Consider the following 20,495-nt stretch of genomic DNA (forward strand, 5'->3'; position numbering starts at 1 on the left):
TGGGTTGTGTATGCCTTGAAGCCACCGTTGGTCACTTTCGTTGCCGCTCTTAGAAGTCAAAGCGAAGACGGGCGAGTGGTTACCAGTCCCTGAGTCGAAAATCGGCAGCTCGAAACGATAGGTGTTTGGAGGTAGAAATACGAAGTAGAGGATGAACCATCCATGCAAGGAAAGTCGGATAGAGGGCCGTGACTATGCAATTCAGCCTTCTCCAAGACGAAATAGTTTCTGGGAGTGCGAGGACATGCAGCCTTAAAAAGAATGCGCTTTAGTAGTCCAGGAAGCACTGCTGCTGCGGCCACGTTTGCCAAGTATAAACCGAATTAATGTCTCAGATCAAGCCCAGGAACACGGATCCGAGAGGCCCCTCAGGACCAGGAAGGGAGGGGAAATAGATACTGGGCGGGAAACGAATCCAAAAAAGGCTGGAGAACGGCCGAGAGGAGGTGATAATTGGGCAATGCTTATGGAACCTCGAAAGCGTCGCATCCAAACGCAGCAGCGGCCTCAAGTTGCAGGCCACACTCTTTACCGTTTTGGGATCGTGGCGTTGACCCCGGCACGTGATGATAGCCTTATCACCTGCCCCGGTCAGGCTTAGGCTCTTGGCGCCTTGTGCATTAGGCGTTCATTAACTTCATTTAACCAGATCTCCATTCTTAAATAACCAATTTTCAATTCTATTGCTAATGATGGGTCTGGAATGCTGTATGAGGCCAAGAATCATTACGTATGCTGTTGGTTAATGCGCAAATCTGAAGTCCAGTCTTTTGTTCCCCTGATCCTGTGTTGTTGCAACGTAGTCAACTCGTTGGTCTTCTGTCATGGCCTGCCACTTCATATCCCGGCGGCGATTCCGCATCACATAGTATAGTTTGGTCAATGCATAGAGGACGATGTTCGTGCAAACTAGGATGAGCAGCGTCCTGTTTCCGACGACATAGCGAGGAGCATCCGCTATTGCGACAAAAGTGGATGCCTAATTAGCCAAGGAACAAACGGCGCATACGGATGGATCTGGCCACACTCACAGTCCTGGTATATGTTCGAACCAATGATTTGAGACGTCTGCGACGACATGTTATATAATGCGGCTGCGATTGTCCGCGTTCGCACGCTGTTCGAGTTGCGAGAGTTCCACCCAGCGTGAAGCGCATGGGCTGAGGAGAAATTGTCGTTAGTTATATCCCAGAGGATTTTTGGGCCAAAAGGTGCTTACGGTTTGGAAAAGAAAGCATCAGTGTGAGTACTGTCCATGCGACCCATTTGTTGGTTTGGCTGAAATTAACCGCATTCATATAAAGGAGAATTGGCAGCATCCAAAGCTGGGCTAAAATGCCCATATACGCAAGGGACTCGAAGGCCTCAGCTCCGTAGACAAGGGCTACTCGGGTCACAGCGCCCATCGCCTTGTCAGAAGTCAGTATTTTGTAGAACTTGGTGGCTGATCTTGAAATTGCGTACGTTGTATGGTATGGAAAGTAGAATCGCTTTAAAAGTGCTGAATCCAAAATCTTTTAAGAGCAAGGTAAAGTATTGGGATATTGTTGCTGTTGACATTAGCTGACTTCGGCTGAAGATCCATTTGGTTGAATAGTGTGATATACTCACTACTAGGTATAATGAACAAAAGTCCAATGATATACAAGGGCCATAGATCGTAGTCTTTGAAGCTCTGCCAAATAAGTTTGAGGGTCAACGGCTGGCGATTATGCATGGTACCCTTGCTGGGGTCTTCTCTGATGATACGGTTGACCATGATAATCTCCTCTCTATCCACAAGCCATCATTAGCATGTTCTAGTGTGCCATGGGAGTAAAAGGATATACCTCTCTGTAAACCATCCCTTCTTGCCCCGGGCCCAATTCGCTGTCTGTGTTGGTGACGGTGGCATGAAGATGAAAGCAAGGAGACCAAGCGTCAAGGTGAGTAGTCCCTGTGTGTGAATAATGAGCATCGAAACAGACGAACTTGACCTGCCACAAACCTCAATCAAGAAAAGCCAACGCCAACCAGCACGACCACCAACTCCCCGCAGGTGCAGAATCCCGAAAGCGAAAAACCCAGCCAGGATATCCGCAAAAGAAGATGCTGTATACCAGAAGCCGAGTCGTATGGAAAGCTCGTGGTGTTTGAAGTAGTAGGAAAGGTAGAGGATCATCTGTCATACATGAGCACTACAGACTTATCATGTTTGCGAAACCGAGGCCACTGACCGTTGGCACAAATCCCCCGGATAGCAACCCCAGAAGAGCCCTTGTGCACAGAAAGGAAGTCCTTCCAGAAAGCCAGAACTGGCACAGAGCGATGGTCGACCACGATGTCATCTGAATAGGAACCCATCTGTCGGCGCCGAGCCATTTTGCCATGATCTGTGCAGGTACTTCGGCGAGAAGGTAGCATAGCCTGTGAATCGTGTTCCCTAAGTTATAGTCTGAAGTGATAGAAGTCTCTGTCAGCCTGTTGAAGATGGAGTTGATGTCTTACGCAGACTGACCATCTCGAGTTAGGCGTAAGTCGTTCAAGAAGTTGTCCGCATTGGCTTGTTCTGAGCTCATACATGTTCAGTGATCTTCAAAGTCGCATCTTTGGATTGACAGCACGTACGGATATTGGATCGATCAAGCTCCATTGCCATAAGCATTACAGAAGCCCATAAGGTAATACGAAGATCGATCTTCCGAACAACCTTCTACATGGCTGTCAGTTTCGTTGTGAAGTGATCCTCATTCATGATTGTTGACACACGTTCTCTTCACCCCATGTCCATCTCGCCGATGGATCGAACCGATGGATGTTTTCCCAATCTGGTCGAGGTCTGTATTCTTCTGCTAACTCCGGGTCATCGAAGACCGATGGCTGGGTAGCGATGACGTTCGAGGTATCGCCTTTAGACCGCTGGAACCAGAATCGATGTTTGTCAGATCCATCGCCGAGGTCTGACTTTTCTGTAGATGATAGAATTCGTGTTACGCTGATTGGAGTCTTCTTCTCAAGATCGGAATCTGTTGGCGAGATAGGTTCTATAGGCTCCTTCTTGGCTGAACGAGCAATGACAAGAGACATCCTGCTGAGACTGAGAAGGAAAGACTATTGTCCAGAATGCCGAGGCTGCATCCTGAGCTGGGGTCCAGGGAGGCCATGGTGCCCATTTTAAAGCCAGGTCCTCACATATGATAAGAGTCACTGGTGCTCATAGCTCTAGAATCAAACAAGGGGCTTGCGCTGTAAAGCAAACATCAATAGCCTCGTTCTCGGTTCGAGTCCCACAGCATCACACGACTAGAGTTGCTCATCGCTTTGGGTTTCACAGAGATGCAGCCTTCCATGTCTCCAGATTCTCGACAGAAGCGCTCCAAACACATACAGCGGCGGTACAAGGCCCCTTGATACAGAGTCCAGGCGCTCGCCGATGAGGGGGACAATAGACCTCGGGAAGTCACTATCCTCCTTAATGACGCAGTATGAAGAGGTGTGACCGAATCATTAGCAAGCTACTAGACATCCACTGAAAACCCGAAGGGGCGCAAATGCCGGAGCGGCACCGGTGTTGCCGTTGTATGAGGTGAAGCCTGTGATGTCCGCTGAAATTCCTCATGAGATTACTTTGTCAATCTTATGATTTCCATCGGCTGTTCGATCCGTCGAATTCTGCGAGTAATGAGTTCGGTCCTTTTTTGGCTCATTTTCTCCCCCTTGATCCTTTGCAGGTCTAATAGCTTGTTTTCTGCGTTTGGCTACGCAAGGAATGGATGTGCAATTTGAGGCAAGATTCTGATCAATTGAGGCTAACCGGGAGATATGGTATGCTGGGCACGACATCTCCAGTATGTGATAAGAGCGTCCAGTCTCTGTAAGTATCGGCCATTTCTCGATTCTCATCCCATGTGAATCGCAGAAAGGCCCAGACTTCGAAGTAAGGGTGATGAGCACAAGCCTACAATAGGGTCTCGGGCTATGTAGCGAGCTGTAGCATCGGGAGAACCGTAGCCGGCCTCAGGCTGTCTGGAATCCCCAAGTGAGGAATGGTGCAGTTTTCGCTGCAATAGCCCGAAAGATCGACGGAATCGTATTGAAAATGGCGCGCTAGAATCCTACCCTCTTTCACTTCTGGAATCCAGATGCAACGCTAGATTCGGCCATAGTGTGCGGTAAAAACAGCGTGCGTGCCGAAGCGACGGACAATGCGGCTTTCTCTGCATGAATAATGCCAGCACTCTCGTTTATTGTGTAAACAAGGCTCGTGTCTCTCGTGACGCGCACTTCCCCTTTGGCTCATCATGAGGGAAGGACAAAACTGTAGACCATTAATAGGGCTCGTATTTCGAATCTGGTCTTCTACAAACCAATTTCCTGTGAATGCGTGAAGGTTTCGGTGTCACGAAAGGGAGTCTTGAAATCAAGAGATAATGGTTGCATATAATCTCTCGCATAACTCTCTCACATTCCTCGCGGGATGGAGACTGCATCGCCGCTTCTACTTTCAAGTTCAACTCAGCCAGGATGCAGTTATTCAGGGCAGATTCCACATCAATATTATGCGATGCTTTCCGAATCATTCTCCTCTTTGCGCTGACGTCGTATACTGGAGACTCCAGGGGCAACAAATATTTTTCCAGAGACGACTCCTTCGAGGGTACCGACAGAGATGACAATCCAATGAATTACGACTATCAACGAGAGAACCTGATGGAGGTCTTGGTCATTGATTGCAACATTGATCGTGTGAGTAAACTTACTGTTCCCAGGACCCTGAAAAATGCAGAAGGGAGCTCCCTCCCTAACTGGCATGTTCCCATCGCATACGCACCTACTGGAAAGGTGAAAGCCCACCAACCCATATTGAATGGAAATCTTCCCGACTTCAGAACCGATGCGCAGGCAAAGAAAAGCCAAGGAAGACCGAAAGCCCAGAGGATCAGCGCGGTCATTGCGCCTACAACATATACTATCGAGGCAGCAGAGCTATCATTCAACGTTTGGGTCTTCGAGATAACAGTCTTTCCAGCTGTACCGAGTCTCACGGCCCTGAAATATGACAGGTTAGGTGTTGACTCATTGATGAACCTCATCCTGGGGCCTTACGCAAAGGTGCCGGATCCCAAAGGGCCCATCGGCAAGAACACGCTCATGATCACTCCCTTGTGCGGCAATTTGTGCACAGCAAGCCGTTGAAAGTAGAGAACATAGACGATCATCGATAAACAAATTCCAACTCCCCATAGGACATAGCTCACGATAATAGTCCATAGAGCATGGTTAGGATCCAAAAGGAGGTCTGCAACGACTGCACCAGTCCCTGAAGCCACAACGCAGCTCGCAATTGGCAAGAGCCAGATTGCAGTCATCGAGGACAGCTGTGCATCGACGTTTGAGGACATTCTGTTTTTGTTTAGTAAAATGCAGCACGCGAAGAAAACATCCACGCCAAGAGCCAAACTTACAGTGAAAATGGCAGGTAAAGTGCGGAGATAACTGAAAGGCAAGCATCAACCATCCACAAGGCCCAAGCGAAATCCCTCGTCCAATTTCCCCACGCTGGGACGCACACAAAGCAGACCATGTTGACAATAGTCGCTAATCCCATGGGAAATGTACTCAAGAACATTGACTGAGCTGGTTCATTCATGACAGTCTTGAGGGTCTCGGGGTACATAGTGTAGCGGAGCAAAGTCAGGATGCTGCACACTGCGAAAATGGCGACATTGAGGGCAAAGACAACGATCGAGATCCAGTAAAGCCAGCGAGCATTATAAGGAAGAGTATTCAGGACGGTAGAAATCATCCCAGTCCCCATAACAACGGAAAACCATCTGCATACGAATATTAGCAGCTTCCAGAGACCTCATGGTTACAGACGCTCTGAGGGAAGTCGGAGACGTACGACGGTGTGAAACTATACACGATTCGTCTCCAGCCACTGTGATGCTCTGCAAGTAAATGCTCGTCAAGAGAGGAGCGGCAGGGAAATGTATCCGGTGAGGCCTCTGTGCCTACATCTTGTCCCTCTTTGCTAAGCCGGTTGCTACTCGAAAGACTCGGCAGTGAGGTTCGACAAGACTTGATGATCTTGCTCATCGTCAACCAATGCATGTCCCGTATAGCAGAGACATACTGCAATCAAGTCCTCAACCAAAGTTCTCATAGGAGACAAGCTCCAGTGAGCGGCAGCAATTTCCACGAAAATTCATCCTCTGTGTGCTTGGCACATCTGCCATTTCAAAGCAAATAAGCCATCACTGTATCCATTAACATTCCAGAACCCCAATCTCAGACAAGAAGATGGGGCCCGTTACCAAATTTTGCTGGGCAAAAAAACGTGGAGATCCACAATGGACCGAATTTCCAGGATACAGATACCTTCTTCCAATGACGATATCCGGACTGCCTACCCAGGCCTGAAGATATGAATGGCTGAGGCGTAACCTAAGAAGCTGATATTCATGGTGCATTCGCACACTTTGATACCCTTTCTCTCAATCCTTTGTCTTAGACTCGATTTTCCGCTTTCGGTTCATCGTGTTTTCCGTCACCTTTGGTGATACTTCGACTTTGTTCTGAGCAAAGCGGGTCCCTTGGACGGATGACGCCAGAAACTTACCGGTGATCCGAAGACCGAAGGATTTCGTTCGGTTCATTCTCGGCAGACGGCTTAAGTACATAGAAAGATCTTTCGGTTTGCCAATGGAGCCATCAGACGCAGGATGATGCTATACAGAAAATCACAAAGAAAGATTGTATGAGCGAATCGCAAATATCTACCGAAAAGGGCAATATATAATCCAGATATGGCGCACGGATTTAGCTACACCTTCGTTTTAGGCTTGAACAAGGCCGCTTGGGTATCATACGTGTATTTCAAGTCGAGATGCCAGTAGTTTGGAGCGGTCGGCTTCGCAATCAACCAGGCTTGGTCCAATACGTCGACGACTTCCTGAGGCAAAGGGCCCTTCTGGATATCCTTGAGGTTGTTTTCCAACTGTGCGAGGCTGCTCACGCCAACAATGACACCATCGCGGCCATTATCCTTCATGTTGAGCGCGGAGTGGTGATGGATCCAGCGGAACGCAATCTCAGGCATGGTTAGGCCATGCTTTTCGGCAACAGGCTCGATCAGTCGCAGAGCGTCGAATGTCGCGTCCTTGAAATAACGTCGCCGGTACAAGGTTCCAGTTGAAGACTGATCACTATATCTTCCTTCCGCAGGAATGTCCTTAGTCTTGTATTTGCCAGAGAACAGACCACCAGCGAGAGGATTATAGACCACGATGTCAATTCCGTAGCGCTTGCAGGCGGGGATAAGCTCGGTTTCGATGTTGCGCGCTGTGTTTATCGGCGTCAGTAACTACACTGCGAACGGGACCTTTAGAAAACACATCGAGGTCACAGCAAGAGGATACTTACTGATTGCATTATACATCGCCTGGTAGATTGTGGGTCGAACCCAACCTCTCTCGTTGCAGAGTGTAACTATCTCCGCAACTTCAAAAGCAGTGTAATTGCTCAACCCCAACTGCACGAATTTTCCCTCCTTGTGCAGCTCATTGACGGCTTCGAGAGTCTCTGCAAACGGCACAGATCGATCCGCCGCGTGCAGGTAAAAGATGTCCACTTGGTCCGTTTGTAGTTCCTTTAAAGAAAGCTCGAGGTTCTCACGAAGAACGTCGGGTTTGTGTGCACCGGGGGTATGGGGGTACCATTTCGTCGCTAGAGTCAGTCCACGTTCCTTCCACTTGGCCTGGGCTGTAAAAGCCTCTTGCTTTCCTCCCACGTAGATGCGCGCAGTATCAACCTCGTTAAAACCTTGCTGCTGGAGATGATCCAAGCACTTGTTAAAGTCGTCGAGGGACGTGATGCGAGCACCTTGGGACTCATCTGGCCCAAAGGTCATCAAGCCGAGGATGACTCTCGGTGTAGCGGATGGCACAACCAAAGGCATTCTGATTATCAAGTGTGAGCGTAGTCGTGGTGATATTCAAAGGTCGCAGGTGGGATTTGATGGAATAGTGGGGTCAGATCTAACTTCCGCGGGGATGACGACTTTCGGGGTCATTGTCGCTATTTGTATTCGAGATCTGACCATTCTTAATTAATAATACAGCTATCTCATGTCGACACGCAAGAAAACGATACCCACAGTAGCCCGCTGAAGAAGAGGATATGCTGCGAATACGAAGACCTCGAGCACATCTCCGACTGTGGTGATATGAACACGATGGTATTCCCTTTCCTCGCACCCAGCAAACCGCTCATTTGATCTCATCATAGAGTGGGCAGAGTCAAATATTGTAGTCATGAGTACAAGCATGACTGCAAGAAGTCAATCAAGCTTAATTGAACTTGAAGGCCGTCTTTTGGATGCTTCCTGATCTTTGATGAAGTTTCCAATCCTCAGCATGGACTAGTGCCTCTTGGTGGGGAGGGCAAGCAGGCAGATTGCTGCAGACGCCTGGGAACCTCATCCGGTCGGACATCCAATTCCAAAGTATACGGCATAATCGCATATTTAGCAAGGGGCTTTTCACGAACATCGGATCTGAGTGGGTCAGCGTCGAAATTCAGGTCAATTCATCGCAATAGACAGCTGCAAGATGGCTGCACCGAACAACAGCCATCGATTCTCGATCCTAATCATCAACCCAAACACTTCTGCCCACATGACGAACGCACTCAAACCCATCCTGGAGGGCTTGAATCATGCAGATATCTACTTCGATTACTTCACGGCGCCTTCAGCTGAGTCTGTCACACTCCCGGATGGGCGCATTATCGACGGAGTGCCCAGCATCAACTCGGGAGAGGATTCCACCACATCAGCCTTGCATTGCAGACCCTTTGTCGAACCGCTTGTCCCAAGATATGACGCATTCCTTGTCGCATGTTATTCGGCCCATCCTTTAGTCGGCATGCTGAAAGAAGCGATCACAAAATTTGAGGAGACATCCTCCAGAAGAGACTCCGCAGTACCAGAGCTCCGAAAGAAATATGTGACGGGCATATTCGAAGCTAGTGTCTTGACCTCTCTCTCCCTCATTAGCTCTTTCCATCTGACAGGAGATGCAAACTTTCATAAAGCCCAAGCGAAGGACACATTCGGCATAGTTACCACCGGGAGCATCTGGAGAGACGAACTGACAAGAGCGGTCACAGAGATGATCGTGAATTCTGGCGACAGTGACTGCTCTACTGCTCGCTTTGCTGGTGTAGAGACCACTGGATTGACAGCCGTTGAATTACATACTGCGCCTGCCGAAGAAGTGAGGAGAAGAATCAGCGATGCGACAGAGAGACTCATCAAAAGCACGTCGCATCCTCTAAGTGCCATTTGCATGGGCTGTGCGGGAATGGCAGGCATGGAGGAAGCAGTGCGAGACGGCTGTATCAGGGCCTATGGTGAACGACAAGGCCGTCGAGTGAGGATAGTTGATGGTGTAGTCGCCGGGGCCGGCATGCTTGTGACAGCTTGCAAGGCGGGATTTTGAGACACTTGAGCATCGCGAACTTTGTCATTTCCCTGGCGCATATAGATAAGCCAAAACGAAATAGTGCAAGCAGCAAATGATACTACATGGTGTGCCACTGTCAGTCGTAAGAATGTTGGGTGATTTCCTATGGTTCAATCTTGGGATGTTGATTGTGGTCTAGCAATAATTACACAAGACCAAGACGTGGAACTGAAAGCGCCGTATAGATTGATATCAAATAGCGGCGCTGCAAATATAGAGGATAAAATTAGTACTTTAATCATTCACTTACATGGTGACAGCAAAGGATTCAGTTGGAATCAATCTAATTACAATCTCAGTTTTATGTTGCTTTAGAAAGGTTCAGACACCACCGACAGCTACCTAACGTGTACCTGAGGCCCGCCACCTCCGAAATAAGATTCCCCGCGAAAACGCGCTACGCGTGGGCTATAACCTCGACTACTTCTGGTGGTCAAGAAAAACGATGCCCAGGTATGTGCCACAATTTGCCCAATTATTGCTATCTGTTCCTCTGTGTGAGATAAAGGAAGCTAATACTCATGTTGTTTTCAGAGAAATAATCACAATTCAAGCCGGCCAGTGCGGCAACAATGGTATGAAGCTCTAGCGACGCGATCCGGCCCTCCGCAACCTCAGATTTTGAACATGACACTCCTGCGGTGCCACGATCCCGCTAACTGGAATTCTGTACAGTCGGCAGTCAATTCTGGCAACAGCTTTGCCTTGAGCACGGAATTAGTCAGGATGGGAACTTGGAGGAGTTTGCGACAGAAGGCGGGGATCGCAAGGATGTCTTCTTCTACCAGGTAGGAGCTTCCATGGCGCCTTAGACTTGGAAGTCTGATGCTTGGGTTGAGTAAGCTGACTTTGGTAAAATCAGAGCGATGATACCAGATATATCCCCCGAGCGATCCTTCTGGACTTGGAACCAAGAGTACGAATTCACCCTCTACCAATTCTCTGCGATTTGTTTCTCTCCTGGATCTGAGCTGAGCTTGCATGGACAGGTTTTGAACTCAATACAAAGTGGACCTTACAAGAATATCTACAATCCTGAGAACTTCTTCATCGGTCAGCAAGGCATTGGTGCTGGGAACAATTGGGGTGCCGGCTACGCCGCTGGCGAAGTTGTACAAGAGGAGATCTTCGACATGATCGACCGAGAAGCGGACGGTAGTGATTCTTTAGAGGTGAGACACTTATGTGGAAGGGATCGGACTTCTGGTGTCCGCATATTAGCATTGTCTAACTAATTTGGTGCGTCGTGGTAGGGCTTCATGTTCCTGCATTCGATTGCAGGAGGAACCGGTTCGGGACTTGGCAGCTTCATCCTAGAGCGGATGAATGACCGGTTTCCCAAGAAATTGATTCAGACATACTCCGTTTTCCCAGATACACAGTCCGCAGATGTTGTGGTCAATCCGTACAACAGTCTGCTCGCCATGAGGAGACTGACACAGAATGCTGACTCTGTCGTAAGTTTCCGTCTACAGGATTACCAGTTGATAGAGCTAAGATGCTGTCAGGTTGTTCTCGACAATGGTGCACTTTCGAGGATCGTTGCGGACAGGCTTCATGTGCAAGAGCCTTCGTTCCAGCAAACGAATCAGCTTGTGAGTCTCCTCATTGCTCAACTAAACCTCATACAAAGAAAGCTCACTCTCGATAGGTGTCCACCGTCATGTCAGCCTCTACAACCACCCTCCGTTACCCCGGTTACATGCACAATGATCTTGTTGGAATCATCGCCTCTCTTATTCCTACACCTCGCAGCCATTTCCTGATCACATCATACACGCCCTTTACCGGTGACAATGTCGACCAAGCAAAGACAGTTCGCAAAACCACCGTTCTAGACGTTATGCGCCGCCTGCTACAGCCGAAGAACCGCATGGTTTCGATCAACCCCAGCAAGTCCAGTTGCTACATGAGTATTCTCAACATCATCCAGGGTGAAGCAGATCCCACAGATGTGCACAAGTCTTTGCTGCGTATCCGCGAGCGACGCTTGGCATCATTCATCCCTTGGGGTCCGGCCAGTATTCAAGTAGCCCTGACCAAGAAATCTCCATACATACAGAACACACACCGCGTCAGCGGCCTGATGCTGGCGAATCACACATCAGTCGCAACGCTCTTCAAACGAATTGTCCAACAGTACGACCGCCTGCGGAAACGAAACGCCTTTTTGGAACAGTACAAGAAGGAGAGCCCCTTTACGGACGGTCTCGGCGAATTCGACGAAGCGCGGGCTGTGGTGATGGACCTCGTTGGTGAATATGAGGCAGCAGAAAGAGAAGACTATCTGGATCCAGATGCGGGCAAGGATAAGGAGATGGGGGTGTGATCACAGACAGTGGGTAGTGGATGGCTAATTCTGCAGATCGGCGTTGCTCTTTGATTCCCTTGCGCTGTTGCTATGGCTTTTTCGGATGGGTTGAACTTTGGCAAGAGGCGTTTATTGTTAGTTTTACTTTGCTATATCCTTGCGAATGCTCCTTTGCTTGACCATGAGCGTTGCTCCATGGAAAAGGTTTCAGGCAAGACCTGATAGGAGAAGAAATAGAGACGAATGATGCGACGTACGGATGTCCAGCATTTTCAAGTCCGGGAGAGCTCTTACTGAGAGTCTGAGCGACATACGGAGTTAGTAGAAGAGTGCATGCTCTTATCAGTGCACGGACGCAGGGCGATCCATCCCTCGTCGATACACTCGTAAGCCTAATCGCTGCGGAGGCGTTGGTACTGCAGATAGATAGTGATTTATGATACTGTGAGAGCCCAACGGCGTCAATTTTGTTTGACAACGCATGAACCACGAAGCATAGGCAGCGTGGATCATTCATTTGCCATATGCTGTAGGCACTTTGGCGACCGTGGAATCGATGGACTACATAGGAACAATATCGCCTCTGTAACCACATGGCAAATCAGATATGGGCGGAATAGTTGGCGTGTAGGCGGATGTTGAAAAGACAGCGCGGGAGCATATCTCTTTGACTGGATATAATATCTCAAATGTATACACAAGAAAAAGCTATGTCTGTGCTAAGGCGGATGCAAGCCTTGAATACCATCCTGACGTGACAATCGGCTGGCGCCCGCTGTGACCGTTGGGATCTGGAGGACTGCAGGAGGAGATGGATGCTTGTGCCCAAGGAAGACGGTTTGAGTTATTTCCCTCCACATATTTCATGTTTTTCTCATGGTTCAAGATTCTCGTGAGCTGTACAATGAGGGCTAGTGCTACGAGGTACCTATCTATCTACCTACCTTGTGGAAGCTTAGGTAAGGTAGATGTAGATAGTTATGCCAAAGAGGTAGCCTAGCGCTTTTTGTCCTCATAAGACTGACCAAAATCATCTAGCTCAATGGAACCACGCACCTCTGCCAACTCAAAGCATGTTGTGCTGTACTCTGCAGGCCAGATGTGGGTAGCTACAATAGTGCAGTTAGTGGCGTTTCAAGTGACTTACTCACAATTAGTACATGACTCCAATCTCAGCTTATCCTGGCGTGTGTTGCTCATCGTCGAAGAGAAAGAGGTGGATTGTCGTGAGGACCAATGCTTGCTCCTAGGTAAGCAGCGGTAGCTACCTAGTGGGTTTTACTCCGCACCGTTGCAGCTTCGTCGAGTTGCGCCAACCGCAAGCAATTTCCACGCAATTCCGATAATGCCCATTCTTATCCTGCGTTCTATCAAGATATGGACAATTGCTGGGCTTGTTATATAGAATAAGTTCAACTTGCATTTAAAGATTGCTTTGATGCTCTTTTTGGTCATTGGAGTTGCTGAGTGCTGGAACATCCACTTCACGTGACTCGTCTGTCGGTGCGGAGAAGCCAGCTAGATAGCGCCATCAGTTGGTCACTTGAACCCGTTGATTGCTACTCTTAATCGAGAGACATTGATACGGTGCAGTGGAAAAAACAGCTAGTGTAGTCAGTACTAAAAGCTGATATCCCAACAGCTTGTATCAATCCAGCAGCGACTCAGATCAGGTGGACTCACGGATCGCTTCGGTCAGGGTGCTCCGTCATAAGCTCCAGCGATTGCCTGCATTGTTGCGGTGTTGAGTGATGATCATAGGCAGGATCTGCCTGGTTTATACGGTCTGACTTGTGAGATGATTTGCATCCCTTTCAGAACCGATGGCTATTCAAACTGAATAGAGAGGTATACATAGTCGGAATTCAAAATGGCTCGGTGCGTACATAGGGGGTCATAAGGGTCATAAGGTACTCCGTAGAGGAGTCGTCGTCACCTCATCCTGTGGAAAGGGGAAAGCGACTTGATCATTCAGTCGACACCCTGTGCAGATGCACAGTCCTTTTGGAGTTTCTTTTCTTTTCTTGCACTATTAGTGTTTGAGAGCCTTCTTGTCTCCTTGATGCTCCGTACCTGGTGAGATGCCCCAGATGATCGCAAGGTTTGGTACCGAAGGCAAACCGACCTCGTGCGCATCCGGGCAAGCAGAGTCAGAGGCCTCAGGCTCCACCCCCGATTTTGCCTCCACCCTGGTAAGTATCACACTAGATCAGCAGTAGTAAAGTGAGTAACGCAATATGTACAAAAGCAGAGTGAAAATGGAGCCCTCCTGGATCAGCGGCGGCACTAGTGTACTATTATGTACTAGTATCATGAGTTTACCTGATAGCACCTCCTACGTAGATGTCTCCAAATGAAGCAATCTAGGCTATCTCTCTCTCTGGGTATTGTGACTCAGCATTCATCCCTCTCTTCCAGTTTCTCCTCAGTTCTTCCCATCGGCACCGTCGGGCTCCATCCATTCTTTATTATTATTAAGGCAATCCCTTCCCTGTCGCCTCCTGTCTCTGCGTCCGTTTGTACAAATTGACTTTTCTTTTTTTGCCTCACTGCCACCTCAATTCCCAGCAAAACTCAACACCCGTTCTTTCGCTTGATACCACCTGTCATTCCACTCCCGTGCTTTCCGATTATCGGTCTGCTTTCTGAACCTCTTTGAAAGACATATATATAGCCAAGCCGCCGGCAGCAGTTGCTTCCTTCTCCTTATCTCCCTCCTTATCGACTTGGCTCCTCAACTGTCTGCTCTTCTCCTTAACCCTCTTGAAACTCCTTATCCTACCCTCGACCTCGCCACCAACACCTTTACCCTCAACCTCGTCGTCTACCCGTCCATACGGTTCTCCTCGAATCATCGTCGACAACCTTGACGGCATTTCCTCAAGACGAGCCGATACTTATTTCCTTCGACTTCTTCCTTCGAACCATCTTATCCAGCTCTCCTCGCCACTTTCTATCAACATGGCGCCCCGCAAGCCTCGCTGCAACTTCAAGGAGTGCAAGGAAGCCGCTCAGCGGATCGTCGGCGACTGCAGCTTTTGCAATGGACACTACTGCTCGAAACATAGAATGCTGGAGGCTCACTCCTGTACGGGGTTAGAGGACTGCAAGAAGGAATCTCATGCCCGAAACGCCGACAAGCTCAACAGCGAGCGTACCCAAGTCATCAAGGGCGTATGAGGATCTGAGACGGATTTCACCCTCTGCCTCAGCAATTTCGCCTTTACTTTTTCTTCCATATCTCCTACATCTCATTCTACGTCGCAGTCGATTAAGCCCGTTGAGTTTAGCGCGGTGTTGTGACTCGATTTGATGCTTTCGTCGGTTTGAGCATCAACGAACTCGTTTGTGCTCCTGCCGGCTGCACATACTGCAATTCTCCTTTTTCTGGACTTTTGGTTGGGAGATGCTCTTTTGGGGCTCATTTTTGATGGTTGTTTGCCCATCTCATTATCATACGCGTGGCGTTTACACATTGGAGTTTTGCTGATTCACTACCTTTGCAATATTGATTTGTTGCGCGGATACGGCATCGTGTTCAGCCATTCATAGACTACTGTTCTATCTGGAACTGAGACGATCTGAGTTCTCGTGTCTCTTCAGTTACACTCATAATTTCTGCGTAGACTAGACCGCTCGGACCTGCTGTCGTCTCACCGCTTGGGTGTCATACAGATAACTGGTTGTACAGTCAATACCAAACTCATTGATCTCAGGGATCTTGCCATTTGCTTTAAGTCGTGGATAGGCTGTAGTGAGGCAACTAAGGTAGCTACGCTCGTAGCTTAGGCCACATAGCGCGCCAGCGAAACCAGCCGCCTGGGCCAGTGGGAGCTCAAAGTGATCCGGTGTCATATGATTTTCAACGACGTTAAGAGCCTTAGCCCATGCTAACGTCCAAGAGCTTAAGAAATGAGAACTCGAGTCATTCATAAAGAACTACTGGGAACAAAAATCAATGGACTACCGAATAAGATGCGTACATATACTGAAAAGTCTCCAGACCCCCATTTAACCGGGTCCAATCTTCGGCCTATACCAGCACATGTTAGTCCATGCCTTTTCACAAGCGAATATGAAACGAAAAGCACATACATATCATGATGCTCACTTAACCGGCTCAAATACTTATTCAACTCCTCCACTCGCTCCTTATGAGTCTTGACTCCTTCCCGCTTGAGACGATCCAAGAGCTACTCCGATATCAGCTGGTTTGTCCTACGTTCGTAGAACTTCCCACCACCGAACAGAAAGTGTAGGTAGAGTGAGATACATACCCTCTTCTTCCGCGCCTCCTCGTACTTCCTTTCCGCTTCTGTCTTGCCTACCACTGCACCCGCATCATCTGGAGGTGTGTGGCGGTCCCGGTGGTGGTCCTCGCTCCCCCCGTCTTCATCAGGGTGCCTAGCTTCGGGCGGCGCGGTGTCAGCCTCACCCTCTTTGTCGGATTTGCTCTTCTTGGACTTCTTCTTTTTCTTTTCTACTCGGCCGTCGCTGACTTTGGAGCCTTTGAGTTTGAGTTTGCCGCCCCCGCCGGCTGTGTATTCGTCGCCGGGGGCCATTTGGATCTTCTTCTTAATTTGTTGGGGTTTCAGCCGTTCAAGACAATGGCTTGTGTGTTTGGTTGGCAAGAGTTATATGGTCAATATGTTTTACTTTGTCGCGGTTCTGGTGATGATGGGTTGATGGAAGTGGATATGAGGCGTTGTAGATGGTGATGGTCAGGTGACTTTATACTATTTTGGCTTAGCGTGTTTCTTCTTCTACCGTAGAATGATTGGGATTGATGAACCACAGTCTACCTAAATTCTGATATGAATGGAAGCAATGGCAAATCTAAGACTTACTGCTGAGAACATGTTGCCAAATTTAAGACGTATGGCAAAGATGGGCTTTGAAGTGCGCCTTCTTTGTTTGTTTGTTCTTTCTTTGTCTGGTGGAAGACAACATGGATGATCTGGACAAAGGATGATGAGGTCTAGGAGGACGCTGTGCTTGATAACATGATAGCAAGGAGATATTTCCTTCTTTCATTGCGTTTTGTTTTTGCGACAAAGGTATCTTCTTGCCATGCTGAATACTATGATGCAATGACAGCGTTATGGACTCTTGATAATCTACGAGCTTGAGAGGTCTCTCTTTGAACCTCAATGCTCTGTTTGATCTGGAATCTTGGGATCCATCTCAGCATCGAGCTTCACTTCATTCTTGTATAAAGACTCATATACGATCTTTCTGCCGCATCGTGTCTCCTACCATCATCCTTCACCTATTCCAATCTCTACCTTAAGCGTTCCCTCCCCCCAAGATCTCCGTTCATAAAATCCCTAGAATACAATCCCCCAAGGATGAGCATAGAACGCCTCTTCGACGGCGAAGACGATCTCTTCACAGCAGACACCCTCTCAACATGGTACGTCCATGTGCCGCTCGCCTCCGGCTACGCTCACAACAAGGTCATCCTCTTCGACGCCATCTGCAGCGCCATCCAAGCCGGCCGGTGCGAGATCTACGCCTCGCGCAATCTCGAGAATACCATGTCCGGGTTCTTGATTGAAGTCCAGGCTCGATACTCCGAGCCGGGGGCAATTCGGCGTGCGGCGTACCATATTGCTCAACGGCATCTGGAGGTGCATAGGATAGAGATGCATAGCAGGACGCAGGCGAGGCTGGCAGAGAAATGCCTGGCTAATTTGAGCTTGGAGGATGAAAGAGGGAAGTAGAAAGAGCTTAGATGTGGGATTGAATGACTTTTTATATCTTCCCTGTGGGTGTTCTGCGTTGGAGGTTTGGGATCGTTGAATCGGAACAGCTGTTTCTTTGCTGTATCCTGGAGATATCAACTTGAGACGTCAACTTCGGACAGACAGGACAGGCAGCTTGCCGCCATTGCCTGCCATCTGCGCTTTGTCGTCCCAATGTCTTGACTGTGCGGGCAACTACAAAGGTTTCATTGAGAGGAGAACAGGTAGTACACAAAGGTATTGTCTTGAAGGCCCAGACTCGATCTTCTCCTTAGCTTGGTCTTGCAGAGTCGACTACGCATGGAAGCCTCGTGTAGTCTCAAACTATGAAAACTTCTTTCTTGCATGTCTGTGATACTGCGCCTTCACCTTCAATCCTCATTCTAGATGTCTCACATATCTTCTATAAGTACCGCCATGAATGCCAAAAACAGCCACCACCGCCATCAATCATTGCATCAGCAATACAATACATCTCACTATTCCTCACTCATCCCTACCAACCTTCTCCAAACTCATCCAAAGCACAACTATACCCACGAACGAGCCCAACAAGCAAAATGGGCCTCCTCGAACTCCTTCAATACCTCCACGGCGAAGAGCCCACAGGATACACCTGGTACGTCCACTTCCCCCTGCACGGCGACCCACTGACCCAGAGCGAAATCCTCCACACGGCGGTCCAGGAGCTCCGCGACAAGAAGGCAACTGTGTGGTCTTCTCGGATCGAGGCGCCCAACAAGGGGATGCTGGTCAAAGTCATTGTGGCCGATAACAAGGTCGAGGAGGTGCTCAAGGCCGCTGGAACGGTCCTCGAGCAGCAGCTGCAGGATGCGAAGATGTCGCTTGAGCGGATTCTCCAGAGGGATAATGATAGGAGGGCGGATAACTATGTTACTAAGTTGATGAGCGATTTAGCTGCGTTGTCTAGAGATGGGTGAATGGGTCTTTTCCTCGTGGGTTTCTGGCGTCTGGTGTCCTTGGTTGGGTTGTTGGTAGATATGCTTTGAGGGAGCGCGGTTGAATGGGATTGCTTGGGAGAGGATGGTGAGTTCTCATGGTCTGTATCGAGGTTTTGCATTGCTCGATTGATTCTGTGATTGGTCTCTCCAACCATGGAAATATCTGTACTACTCTTTGGGTGAGAATAGCATTGACTTGCTCGCTTCCATTAATAGATCTAGTGTACCGTGTAGTCATTCATCATTGGACGTAGATCCGTCAACATGGCTAATCAAAAGGAATTGGTCGTAGACCTGTTCCGCCAATCCGTTTCCTCATTTCGGCTCCAGCGGCCACTGTACTCGGCACTTTGATACCGCAGCAATCCCCGAAATGATCAGTGTGACGGGCGTGAGGATGGCCATCTCCATGGTCGTGGAGCTCGTCATCCTCCGCATCATCCGTGCGCTCTCCCATACTTGGGTCAGCGGGCAGCAGACTGCCGAATAGAAAATGCTGCATGATGGGTAACTTGCCCAGAACCTCCTTAATGAACATTTTCTTCATGCCTCCTTCGATCTTCAGCCAGTTTTTGGCACCGGAAATATCATCCAGCATGGGACTGTGCCACCGGAGGCCTTTGACCGTCTTCACGCTGTCCACCCATCGCACTTGATCCAGATAGATATATCGGTCCCCTTCTTCGTCTAATACTGCCGTGTTGTGGATCGCTAACGGTGTGATATATGGATGATCCACAAGCTGGGCGGCACCGAAGAGGAACGGTAGAAAATGGTAGTCGTCCAGACCCCAGACACCATGCGAGCCAGCAGGCTCCAGGTAATAAGTCATTTGTACCTGCCGCATGAGATGCATATATTTAAGATAAACTCTGAAAACGATCATTGGAAAGTCTGCCGTCGATATCATCTGCATCTGTCGAAGGCATAATAGCCACATCATAAAGTTCAACTCATGTCCTGAACCGTAGTCCAACCGGTCCCGGGATCCTAGGGAGTGGACCAAATAGGATGATACTTCCTCTATGGCGTCCGCATTCTGTAGTCCGATGATGTCTCTATGCCATGTGGCACTCTGCGCAGCCACGTCATCGAATAGATCGCGGAAAGCAGGGTTACCGAACCTTGAACCACCCTGGTCAATGGAAGGATGTTTGTCAAGGAGTTCACTGATACGATCTATCACGGATAGAATTCTGGAGATGTTGGGGGATGCAGGTTGGTCTTTGTTATCTGTAACCGCATGTCCTCTTACTGAATCAGAAAGGCCGAAGATGAAGGCGACGACGAGAGTGTAGGTCGGCGATGCAAGAAAGGTCTCGTGATCTTTCCGCGACAGGATACGCCGAACAGGCCGTGCATAAGTATGAGACGATAGATCTGGTGGGCTGGGAAGAAGAGGCGTCACTGGGGCGGGCTCTCTGGACGAGGGGCCATACTGAGACTTGCGACTGGCTCGCAGCTCGGATAACTTCCTGGACAAGTCAACTTTGGGTCCTGCTGGCGGAGAGGGAATAGTCGCATGAGAAGCCATCATGCAGAAGTTCGCATACAGAGCGATCTGATTCTGTCAGCTGCTGGCAAGTGACCTTGAAATGTTATCACTTGACTGTAAAGTAGCAGTGCGACTAAGCTGACAACGAAATAAAGTGGTGTGCTTCGGCCGGCAGATCGGCGTCTCGCCACACCGCCTGCTAAAAAAGGTATTATGACGACATTGCCATAAGCAGACTAGCGTCATCTCCTGACCATGTGATCCCCCAATAGACTAACCGTTAATGGCTAAGGAGACCCTGTTTGCGTGATATCGCCGTGTGGAATAAGACGACCTGAAGGAACCAGATGGAAGGACAGCTCAATTCGGCCATATGACTGCAAAAGAGGTGAGAAATCACGCAGGATCTTGATCTGCCTTCTTATGTCAATTCTACCATTCTCAGTGCCTCTGGTTGTGGTCGATGTGAAATCTGGA

At 48.9% G+C, this 20,495-nt stretch overlaps 9 protein-coding genes across 9 annotated transcripts; 5 read left to right on the forward strand and 4 right to left on the reverse strand.

Annotated features, from left to right (window-relative positions):
- Nucleotides 1-742: 742 nt before the first annotated feature.
- On the reverse strand, nucleotides 743-3,066 carry CDV56_107840 (putative MFS transporter; the record flags this gene model as incomplete). Its single annotated transcript, XM_026761459.1, has 11 exons — nucleotides 743-957; nucleotides 1,032-1,160; nucleotides 1,220-1,409; nucleotides 1,465-1,550; nucleotides 1,612-1,772; nucleotides 1,830-1,936; nucleotides 1,988-2,161; nucleotides 2,217-2,422; nucleotides 2,498-2,548; nucleotides 2,608-2,692; nucleotides 2,749-3,066. 11 exons carry the CDS (start codon nucleotides 3,064-3,066, stop codon nucleotides 743-745), a joined length of 1,722 nt encoding a protein of 573 aa, XP_026615800.1.
- A 1,437-nt stretch (nucleotides 3,067-4,503) lies between these two features.
- On the forward strand, nucleotides 4,504-5,175 carry CDV56_107956 (uncharacterized protein; the record flags this gene model as incomplete). Its single annotated transcript, XM_026761575.1, has 1 exon — nucleotides 4,504-5,175. One exon carries the CDS (start codon nucleotides 4,504-4,506, stop codon nucleotides 5,173-5,175), a length of 672 nt encoding a protein of 223 aa, XP_026615801.1.
- A 1,630-nt stretch (nucleotides 5,176-6,805) lies between these two features.
- Nucleotides 6,806-7,939, reverse strand: CDV56_108041 (aldo/keto reductase family protein; the record flags this gene model as incomplete). Its single annotated transcript, XM_026761660.1, has 2 exons — nucleotides 6,806-7,323; nucleotides 7,405-7,939. The coding sequence occupies 2 exons, from the start codon at nucleotides 7,937-7,939 to the stop codon at nucleotides 6,806-6,808; spliced, it is 1,053 nt and encodes a 350-aa protein (XP_026615802.1).
- Nucleotides 7,940-8,591: 652 nt separating this feature from the next.
- CDV56_108097 (gamma-tubulin mipA) lies at nucleotides 8,592-11,835 on the forward strand (the record flags this gene model as incomplete). Its single annotated transcript, XM_026761716.1, has 9 exons — nucleotides 8,592-9,413; nucleotides 9,865-9,959; nucleotides 10,041-10,081; nucleotides 10,182-10,294; nucleotides 10,369-10,422; nucleotides 10,496-10,678; nucleotides 10,760-10,963; nucleotides 11,015-11,101; nucleotides 11,158-11,835. 9 exons carry the CDS (start codon nucleotides 8,592-8,594, stop codon nucleotides 11,833-11,835), a joined length of 2,277 nt encoding a protein of 758 aa, XP_026615803.1.
- Nucleotides 11,836-14,778: 2,943 nt separating this feature from the next.
- Nucleotides 14,779-14,997, forward strand: CDV56_108277 (AN1-type zinc finger protein; the record flags this gene model as incomplete). The annotated part of the gene is made up of 1 exon (XM_026761896.1): nucleotides 14,779-14,997. One exon carries the CDS (start codon nucleotides 14,779-14,781, stop codon nucleotides 14,995-14,997), a length of 219 nt encoding a protein of 72 aa, XP_026615804.1.
- Nucleotides 14,998-15,444: 447 nt separating this feature from the next.
- CDV56_108297 (DUF1754 domain-containing protein) lies at nucleotides 15,445-16,379 on the reverse strand (the record flags this gene model as incomplete). The annotated part of the gene is made up of 3 exons (XM_026761916.1): nucleotides 15,445-15,707; nucleotides 15,929-16,010; nucleotides 16,095-16,379. 3 exons carry the CDS (start codon nucleotides 16,377-16,379, stop codon nucleotides 15,445-15,447), a joined length of 630 nt encoding a protein of 209 aa, XP_026615805.1.
- Nucleotides 16,380-17,165: 786 nt separating this feature from the next.
- Nucleotides 17,166-17,540, forward strand: CDV56_108338 (uncharacterized protein; the record flags this gene model as incomplete). Its single annotated transcript, XM_026761957.1, has 1 exon — nucleotides 17,166-17,540. One exon carries the CDS (start codon nucleotides 17,166-17,168, stop codon nucleotides 17,538-17,540), a length of 375 nt encoding a protein of 124 aa, XP_026615806.1.
- A 581-nt stretch (nucleotides 17,541-18,121) lies between these two features.
- Nucleotides 18,122-18,502, forward strand: CDV56_108363 (uncharacterized protein; the record flags this gene model as incomplete). The annotated part of the gene is made up of 1 exon (XM_026761982.1): nucleotides 18,122-18,502. One exon carries the CDS (start codon nucleotides 18,122-18,124, stop codon nucleotides 18,500-18,502), a length of 381 nt encoding a protein of 126 aa, XP_026615807.1.
- Nucleotides 18,503-18,791: 289 nt separating this feature from the next.
- On the reverse strand, nucleotides 18,792-20,057 carry RRD2 (serine/threonine-protein phosphatase 2A activator; the record flags this gene model as incomplete). The annotated part of the gene is made up of 1 exon (XM_026761997.1): nucleotides 18,792-20,057. The coding sequence occupies one exon, from the start codon at nucleotides 20,055-20,057 to the stop codon at nucleotides 18,792-18,794; it is 1,266 nt and encodes a 421-aa protein (XP_026615808.1).
- Between the last annotated feature and the right edge of the window lie 438 nt (nucleotides 20,058-20,495).

Source organism: Aspergillus thermomutatus, assembly GCF_002237265.1.
Source record: "Aspergillus thermomutatus strain HMR AF 39 chromosome Unknown NODE_57, whole genome shotgun sequence".
Taxonomy (NCBI): domain Eukaryota; kingdom Fungi; phylum Ascomycota; class Eurotiomycetes; order Eurotiales; family Aspergillaceae; genus Aspergillus; species Aspergillus thermomutatus.